General features: G+C 44.3%; 1 protein-coding gene across 1 annotated transcript in view; it reads right to left on the bottom strand.

Annotated features, from left to right (window-relative positions):
• TIMD4 (T cell immunoglobulin and mucin domain containing 4) overlaps positions 1 to 9,331 on the bottom strand; it is a 28,079-nt gene extending 18,748 nt beyond the window's left edge. The window contains exons 1-4 of the mRNA XM_052644095.1: positions 9,256 to 9,331; positions 4,722 to 5,063; positions 2,003 to 2,296; positions 298 to 384 (exon numbers count right to left, since the gene is read on the bottom strand). Coding sequence (XP_052500055.1) covers positions 298 to 384; positions 2,003 to 2,296; positions 4,722 to 5,063; positions 9,256 to 9,313 — 781 coding nt within the window. The 5' untranslated portion in view covers positions 9,314 to 9,331. The remainder of the gene's footprint in view (positions 1 to 297; positions 385 to 2,002; positions 2,297 to 4,721; positions 5,064 to 9,255) is intronic.
• Between the last annotated feature and the right edge of the window lie 623 nt (positions 9,332 to 9,954).

The following is a 9,954-nucleotide window of genomic DNA, read 5'->3' on the forward strand; positions in this document are numbered from 1 at the left end:
ACTTAACAGTAGCAGCAGAGCTCCACCCAGCCTAGAGTGGACAGGCAAGTATTCTAGAGATGATCTACCATGGAGAACTGAACCAATGAATCAAGGTCAATGGTATCCCTTACTCTCTAAAATCCTTAGGGAGGAACAAGCCACAAATGCAGTCTTGACACCAGTGTGTCCCAGGAGGGCTTCACCACACAGGACCCAACAGTCGTCTCTAGTCACTGGACTCCGTGACACTCTGTTCAGTGTTTCCCCTCAACCTAAGGCGCAAGGGAAGAAGAAGCGAGAACCACACCCACGTACCCTTGGATGTGAATAAGGCACTGCTGCGGTGAGAAGTCGCCTCAATGCTTCTCTGAGAGGTCCTGGGGAGCAGGGCAGGCTCTGGTTCTGGAAGAGAAAAAAAAGTTTGATAAAAGGCAGCTGAAAGTTGGTGCTTGTGCCAAGCAATTTTTACAGTTGTCTTTGTAGTTTTCTATGTTTGTTTTAGGCAAGTACAAAGACAACTATAAAAATGGCCCCCGATCCCGATGTATATTTTGAGGCTTTCCTGCTGGCTCAGATGGCAAAGAATCTGCCTACAATGCAGGAGACCTGGGTCAGAAATATCCCCTAGAGAAGGGACATATCGGCTACCCACTCCAGTATTCTTGCCTGGACAATTCCATAGACAGAGAGGCCTGGTGGACTACAGTCTATGGGGTTGCAAAGAGTCAAACGTGACTGGGCGACTAACACATATATATTTCGAGTTTTTTTTGAAGGATTGTAAGTAATTTTTAGAATCTAAGAGAACTGTAAATGTTGTATTTGAAGATGATTATTTTAAGAACTAAAGGAATAAAACATACACATTTGCTTAGGGTTCATGGACCTTAGGTCAGTACTCACAGTGTAATGGAATTAGCCAATTCATTACTGTAAAGTTGTTTAAATTAATCCAGGCCTTATTGAGGCAGTTGAAATGCCTAAGCCTTTGAGATATCTCATGATTGTTTTCTAATATCTTTACCTCAGAATTAGAGTTTGAAACATGGTGAGAGCTTTGACAAGGGCCCCTAATTAATGGAGCTAGTAACTCAGTGAGAGTTCCAAGGTGTAGGATCAAGAAGGATTCAGGAGGGAGAGTGGGAGGGAGGAAGAGAAAGGGAGAAACAGGGGAGGACGGGACAGAAGAGAGAAAGGAAGGAGGGAAGGAAGGAAGGAAGGAAGTTCACCATCAAGGGATATTTTAAGGCATCTGGAGGTCTTTCCTCTAATGCCTAAGTAGACAGTTGAGCCCTGGCAGGATGGAACTGGTGTCTGACCCAGGGTGACATTTCCTGGTTCTTTACTAAGTATCTGTACTCCTAGGAGGTCAAGTTGAGAACTAAAAATGATGATTTCTCAAAAACACAGAGGAAAAAAAATAGGAACAAAAAAGGAAACCATAAAACAATAAAAAGGAACAGTTTAATGAAACTACACCCCTCCCCCACACACGTGCACACACAGAGTTATGGGTGAATTCTGACCTCCACCCCACTCCCACCCCTGCTTGTAAATTCATATGTAAAGCCCTAATCTCCAGTAACTCAGAACATGACTGTATTTGGAGAGAGAGCCTTTACCCAAGTAAAAGTGATACTATATGGACAGCCCTACTCAAATATGACCAATGTTCTCACATAAAGAGGAGATCAGGACACAGATACACAAAGGAGAAAGAGGATGTGAGTAAAAAGCGAGGAGACAGCCATCAAGGAGAAAGGCTCAGAAGAAACCAACCCTGCTGACTCCTTAGTCTCAGACTTCTAGCCTCCAGAATTGTGAGAAGTAAACTTTAGTTGTTTAAACTGCCCAGTCTGTGGTGCCCAGCCCTGACAAACTCACACACACACACAGACACACACTCGCAGACTCTAGAGCAAGTTGCTGAGCTGCCCCGTTCAGTAGGAGAGCCCTCTGCCAAGGGATCCAAGCACACCTGAGCAGCAGAAGGGAAAGAGTGGCCAGGCGAGCCAGGTACCTGCCGTGAGGATGGGCCCCTCGGTGGAAGGCTCAAGGGCCAGCAGTGTCGTGTCTCCCTCAGGAAGCAAGCTCAGTGTTGTCAGAGGGCACATGGAGGCCGTGGCCGTGAGCGCAGCTGTAGTTCCCATCTGAAGTGGTGGTATGGACGTGAGGTCAGAGGTGGTCACGGCTGTTGTTGGAAGCACGGTTGTGGCTGTTGTCAGCACGGTTGTGGCTGTTGTCATGGCGGTGGTGGTGGTGGTGGTGGTGGTGGTTGGGCGGCGGGTGGTTGTCAAGCGTGTAGTTGTGGGGGCTGTAACCAATATATAATATTGCTGGTACCAAGTGGAGACAGAGAAAGAGGGAAACGCCACAGGTATTGCTGGCATCCATCCCCTTGTCTGTGTTTCTACAGCCTCACCTGGTCCATGAGCCTGGACCATCAAAATGCCTATGAAAACTGGGATTCTAAACTCCACGTGTGGCCTTTCCAATCTATTTTTTACACCCTAGCTAGAGTAATCTTTGACAGTGACAAACCAAATTATGTCAGTCCCCAACTTAAAACTTTGTTTCAACTGGGTTCTCCTTGCCCTTCTGGTGAAGATCCAATCCCTAAGCCCACCCACAGGGTCCCACTTGATCTGGATCTTTCTTTTCAACCCCATGCCTCCACTCTATTCTTCTCACGTTGCCTTGCCCATGGGCCTTTCTTCAGTTCTTAAACTATATTACTGACCTTCCCTCTGGAGGAACTTTGTACCGACTGCTTCCTAGTCCCTCTTGTCCTTAGACTGACTCCTCTTTAAACCTCATGTCTCAGCTAAAAGGTCACTTCTGCAAAGAGGTCATCTGCAGTCTACAATAACAATGTTTTTTGCACACTCATACTTGACCACAGATTTTGTAGCATTTCCTAAAGACACATTTATTTGTTGATTGTTATATAATGTCTGCTTCTCCTAGTACACTGTAATCTCCACAAGCAAAAGGCTGAATTTATGTTGTTCTCTTCTGCAAATCATGGTATTAGTAGATGTTCCTAGTAGATCTACCTAGTAGATGTTGCAAAAATGTGGCATAAATGATTGTATCAAAAGGAAACCCAAGCATAACATTTCAGTCAGGCAAGGTGCATAAGCTCTAGAAATTTGCTGCACACATTGTACCCAAGTTAACAATTGTTTACTTGAAAATCTGTGAAGGGAACAAACCTTATTCTAGGTGTTCTTTCCACAATAAAAATCAAGATCTAAAACAAACAATTTCAAAGAGTGTAAAGACTGAATCATGCCAAAACTGCTCACCCCCTAAACATCTGAATTTGGGCTCATTAGCAACAGATATTCCACACATACCACCCTTTCTTAAATAGGCCAACTTTCCATTAACTCTAATGGATCAGAAAGACATCGTTAGTTTCAAGTGAGCTGAGAAATGATGTCACAGAGTATTGAGGTCAACCAGTATTTTATAAAATAATATTAATACTGGTTATATCAGGTTTGAAAAGCAAAGACTTGGATTGGCATCATTTATCTTCAACAAATCCAAATAATACCTTCTATCCCACAAAGTTGCTTTGGGAGAAAAATACACTAATGCTTATCAAAGTTCTCTAACTAGAAGCATCCATATCAGTTCTTCTCAAATTTTAGAGCTCCTGAGAGTCACCTGAGAAGCTTCTTATGCATATGGCTAGTGAGACCTTGGAGAAGGCAATGGCACTCCACTCTAGTACTCTTGCCTGGAAAATCCCATGGACAGAGGAACCTAGTAGGCTGCAGGCCATGGGGTGGCTAAGAGTCAGACACGACTGAGCGACTTCACTTTCACTTTCCACTTTCATGCATTGGAGAAGGAAATGGCAACCCACTCCAGTGTTCTTGCCTAGAGAATCCCAGGGCCGGGGGAGCCTGGTGGGCTGCCGTCTATGGGGTCGCACAGAGTCAGACACGACTGAAGCGACTTAGCAGCCACAGCAGCAGTGAGACCTTGCCTTCTGAGATGCCAGTCCAGTTAAGAACAGAGCCCAAGAATCCTTGGTCCTTGGTGCAGGCTGAGCACAGAGCTGACTTTGAGTGGCTCCATTCCAGACTAGCAGGAATGGTGATTATTATTTACATAATTCAACCATAGACCCTGCATGCATGCATGCAGCTCAAATCTTTAGGAGTTCTGTCATATTGCAAATTTCATCAAAAGCAGCTGATAGTAGCAGAAGGAAAGACCACCTGAAAACTGTTATTTATGATTGTCTCCAAATCTCCTGCCCTTTCCCCTCACTGGAAGTAGCCCACTGTTGGTTTATGGATGAAGCTAATGCATGAACAAAACATTTTGTTTTGTTCACCCAGTGTTTGTAAAAATTTTGTAATCTTTGCCAAGATGCAAAAATCAATACAGTTCACATAAAACTGGCAGATCTGAAAGGCCTGGGCCCAAATTTCTGCAGTTCCCTAGGCAAGAAGCAGCTGCCCTCTTCATACTGACCTTGAATTTCACTGGTTCCTTTCCCACCCCTTACTCCTCACCCTCCACCCTTTCATTCATTTCTGTGGGTTCCTCAGCTCCCACAGGCAATTGTTCCAGACTGTGGCTCCTCTAGACACCAACAGGTCTCAGGTTTAATCTGTCCCCTCATTGCTTAAGCAGCTTCAGTCTCTCTGCCACCACCCTCTGACTCCATGACCCAACACGAACTTCTCCACCCACAGACACAGCCTCTGTGTGCTCACCTCTCCTCACATCCAGGCGGATGTTCCTCTTCACATCATTGAACCAGCCAGGCACCTCTATGCGGCAGCAGTACACACTCTGGTCATTTTCGTTGGTGTTGATGATGGTCAAGGAGACATCCCCTTTCTGGATACTCCCCCGAAGTTGGTATTTTGGCGACTTGCTCGAGACCACCCTTGTCCCATCTGTGTAGAGAAGCTCGTCATTGCATTTGGAGTTGGGACACTGGCCTTTGCCCCAGCACATGCTATTACTATGCGGAGACCAGGATGGGTATGTACAGGGCAAAGTCACTGACTGACCCAAAAATGCTCTCACGACAATCTGTGATGCTGCCGGAGCTGTGAGGAAAGATGAGAAAATTAACTTGTGAGGTATTGAAATCTCTCAAATATGCTCCACAGACATCATGCATGCAGATGCTTCCAGGAAGATGAAGAGGGTTGTACTGTATGTGTTTCTTTAGCCCAAATTCTGGCCTGTCCTTTGCTGCCACTAAGCTCCTAACTTCACACTCTGCTATCCCTCAAGTGGGAACAGCTGACTACCTGAGTCTGAACCCATCTCTGCTGCAGATTTGCTGATTAATTTTCTAATTTTCAGATTTGCTGTCCTTGAGTACCATTCAATAAAACAAATTCTCCAGTGGAAAATTCTGACCCTTTAATCTAACTGCACTCTCATATAAACAGGTGTAAGTAACATTCTACCCAGTGTATGTCAATAGGCAGCAATTGTGTACTACTGACCTGAATGTCTCGTATGGGTCTCCTTCTGTCTTCTACCCCAGAGTGTACTATGGCAGGGAGACAGGCTGTTGTTGTCTGGTCACTAAGGTGTGTTCAACTCTTTGTGACCCCATGGACTGCAGCACGCCAGGCTTTCTTGTCCTTCACTAGCTCCTGGAGTTTGCTCAGAAATTAATTGCTCTGGACCATTTGTTTGTCGTTAGAGAATATGAAATTAGGTGGAAGTCTGTGGATTTTTTTAAAGTTAGAACTGGAGAGGAATCATAGGAATTCTTTAGAATGGCAGCTGTGACTTAAAGATGCTGGAAGATTAGGTTGATCATGTTAGCTATACGCAATGGAATATATCACCATTTAAAAAATGCAATATCTGTGTTTCCAATTTTCAACTGATCATCAGCATGGCCTGTGGAGCTTGTTAAAAATACCTGTCATCTTGCCCAACCCTGGGTCAGAATCTCAAGACTGAGGCCCATGGTAATGTACAACCAAGGTCAAGGTCAAGTGACAACCAAGGTCACTGAACACTCACTCTGTGCCTTTTCTAAGATAACTTCCATCTGTGAGAATCTATGAAACTTTTCCACTGCTGCAAATATTAAGCCCTCTGGTTTAATTGAGGATCAGTGATTGTTCTCAATCAAATCAAGCTATTGAAGGGACAGCCAGGGAGGCCATAGCTCCAGATCGTCAGGATGACATCCTGCTCCTTCTTGGGTACCTTGATCTCTGCTCATTGTTTTCTTTAAGGTGCCCTCCTTTAAGACTCTCCATTCACTAACTCTGCCAACCCCAATGGCTAAATTGTGTAAGACATGGCCAGCAACACTGTGTTCCTCCCTGGTACAGCAGTCAGCAAATTCCAGCTATCCTTATCTAAGAGAAGATGAGCATGAGTCCTAACAATGGCCCAGGTAGAAAGCCAAAGGATGTTCATGCTGGGTTTTCCCAAGTTTGCTCTCAGGATGAAAGGCTGTTGTAAATTGAGACCTGCCTGGGACCTTCTCTGAACCTGTCGACTCTTTACCTTGCCACAGTGGAGCTATTCCACACGTTGTAAATGCTGTAGAAGCCCATTCTGCCCCACCCCGTGAAGCCAGGGGCTGGGGGGTGGGGGGCGGGGCGGGGAATAACTGTCATCATCCTCAACTGTCATAGCAGCGCAGAACATGTGCACCAAAACCCAATCATTTCTAAAATATGAGCTTGTTCTCAGAACTAGTTGGTAAATTAATTTTAAAACTATGTGACAGAATTATTTCCACTGGAGATTCAACAGTTTATTTTCCCAATTATCACAGTACAGAAGGAGGCACCCCATATTCACTGAGGAAAACCTTTTCCAGACAGAAGCAAATTGGAAAAGGACAAAACAGGCAATTCATAGATAGATAAGGAAATATGAGTGGCCAGTAAATTTCCCCTATCAGACTGGCAAAAATTTAGAACGCTGATAATATCAAGTGTTGCCCAGTCAGGGATCAAGCAAATGACTGGAGTAACCTGGAGTGAAATGGGATGTGAATTGGTATAGCCACACTCTGGGGCAATTTTGCAGTTTTGGTTAACACTCAAATGGAACTAAGCCTTAAAAATTTCATGGTGTGTTTTCTGCTGCAGAAAAGCACACACGCACGAGGAAGCCAATTTGAAAATGTTTGCTGTCAGGTCATATGTGTGCGATGGAATGAACATGTGTATGTGGGTAGCGGCTAACCTATGGTGCAGTCCTTCTGTTGAGCCACACATACAAGATTTATAGAATGAGACAGATTTATAACTAATGGTGTGAAAACTCCAAGGCTGCTTAATGCACAAAAAGTGGAAATTTCAAAAGGACATTTAAAATACAAAACCATTAACAAAACCGTTTGCAGGATTTGCAGTCACAGACATATGAAAGTAGATGTATAGAAAACTGGCTGACGGGACACACATCCAACTCACTGAGTCAGCATCGCCTTGATCAGGGACTGGGGTTGAGGGTAGCAGTGTCAAAGGAGATATTAGCTTTATAGCAATTTAATTGTTTCACCAAGGGTATTTCTGTATTACTTATGTGTTAAAAATTAATATTAAAAAAAGGAAGCAGGCATGGCAGAAAAACGCCCATTATGCTTACAATGAAAACCTCATTCTGCCAGTTACTGCTTTTGTGTTCTCCGGAGGAAAACCACAATAATCCTGACCTCATTATCTTCATGCAGCAAAGGGGAGAGATCATGCTTGCCTCAAAAATAGTTCTCAGGTCCACATGAGGTGGAGCATTAAAGGCCACATGAAACAAATAAGGTATTAAGACAAATCACCAAGCATATCAGAATGTAGAAATAGGAAAGAGACTGTTATTTCCAGCTGCAAAATTATCCTGGAGCAAAGAAATTAAATCAATTTCTCTTTCAGAATGGTGGGTACAACCTAGGTTCTGGCACCAGCTGGGTTCCTTCTCTAGCTGTGGCCTTATCCAAGGTGTTTCCCCAATCTGGGTCTCAGTCGCATCATTGACAGAGTGAAGCGTTTGATCTGGCATCTCTGAAGAGCGATTCAGCTCTGATCATTAATGAATCCAAGTAGTCAGTGTCTTCTAAAGGGTCATTTTAGAAAAGGCACAAAGAGAAAAAATAAAAGAAATCATCCACCAGGCACTGTCTTCTTCAAGCAGGGTTGGAGAAGCTCACTCACTCAGGTCCAGCCAGTAGCTGGACAGGTGACCATAGCAACCATCAACCAAACCCTCCACACTGGACAAGTCCACAGGACAAGATAAGACCAGGCAAAAACAATGATAAAGTGACAGGAACTGCTTTCATTCCATTAACTCCCACAATGTATCTGGAGAGAGATGTGGTTAAATGAACAACTACTGTAGGGTCAGGGTAATAAGTTCTCTAACGGGGAGACTTCAGAGAGGACAGGAACTCATAGCAAACTCGCTGAAACCAGTTCGGAGGCTACCGGTGGTCAGAAAAAGCCTGATTTAGGTGGAGACCTGAGAATGCATGAAGTTATAGAGGAAAATAATAAGCAAAGAACAGTAGGACAAAGCCTTGTTTTCTTGAAATACAGGTGTTTTCTCATGCAGCACATCTGAAAGATTCATGTGCAGAAACTAGGAACTGTTTGAACTGCAAGGGACATTAGATGATGCCTAGTCCTAGAGTCATAGATTGTGAAAACTGGTCTTATCCAGGTCCCTCCTTTCTTACATGAAAGGGGCCATAGTCTTCAGTGTCAAAGGATAGTAACCAAGATGTGACTTCAGCTCAGCCCACAGCATCCCGTCCTATAACTCAGGATGTGAGTGTCTGTACCAATCCACACCGAGTGTGCACATTTGCATCGTCCAAAAGCTGGAGATGATGTGTGGAAAATGTAAATCTTATCTGGACACCTGACCCCCCGCAAAATAAAATAAGCCAAGAAGCAAATAAAAAATCCTAAAAAGACAGATAAAATAAGATTTATAATAATAGCTCTTAGCAGAACAAATTCCTCTAGAGTTTACTGTGCTAGTAACGCCTGTAAAGGATGTTTCTTTTCCCCATGTTATCCCATCCCTTATCCATATTTCTTCTTAAACTGCCATTTCTGGTATTAACATAAATACCCCCACCCTAAAACATCCACAGCAATCTCAGGATAAACCCTGTGTCACAGATAGGGAGAGAGACCTGCCCAGAAGAGAAGCTGAGTAGATGCAGGAATGCAATGGATTTCTGTTTTATAGACCAGCCATGGGAATCCATCACAGGGACTCCTGGATGGAAGGACTGAAAACACTTACTCAGACAAAGCCGCCCAAGTTCAATCACCAGCCAGAGAATCAGAGGCCCTTTGGACATTTTGGCTGTTTGCAGATGTCAGGAGTCTGTCTGTCTGTCCGAATTCCATTTCTTATACTCCAGTTAATGCTGACAGGGTGGGACCTTTAGGTTTCATTTCTCTTTTTGCCTCATAATCTTCCCTTTCTTTCTCCTGAATGGCCTCTCTCAATCTGGGATGTATGATGAAATGTGCTGAGTACATTTCTCCTGGCCATTAGTGTGTGTGCAGACACGTGGAGCGATGGTGTGGACATGCGTGTACTCCGTCGTCCACTTATATAGGGGGTTTCCTACATGTACATGAGCACCTGTTTTATGTACATGCAGACTCATTAACTAGGGTAACTTGGGAATTTGGCTCTGCTGCCATTCTGGTTTCTCCCTCTCCCAGAACCTTAGCCTCCTTGCCCTAATAATGGAGAAGTAAAAGCAGGGTTGAACTCCCCTAGTGGCCCAGTTGAGCTTCTGCCTGCCAGTACTGGGAACACAGGCTTGATCCCTGGTCCAAGAAGATTCCATATGCCACGGAGCGCCTAAGCCCACGTGCCACAACTACCAAAGCCCACTCATCCTAGAGCCTGATCTGTGCAATGCAAGAAATCATGGTGAGACACCTTCACACTACAATAGAGAGTGGCCCTTACCCACCTCAACTAAAG

Source organism: Budorcas taxicolor, chromosome 7 (assembly GCF_023091745.1).
Source record: "Budorcas taxicolor isolate Tak-1 chromosome 7, Takin1.1, whole genome shotgun sequence".
In the NCBI taxonomy this organism is placed as follows: Eukaryota; Metazoa; Chordata; class Mammalia; order Artiodactyla; family Bovidae; genus Budorcas; species Budorcas taxicolor.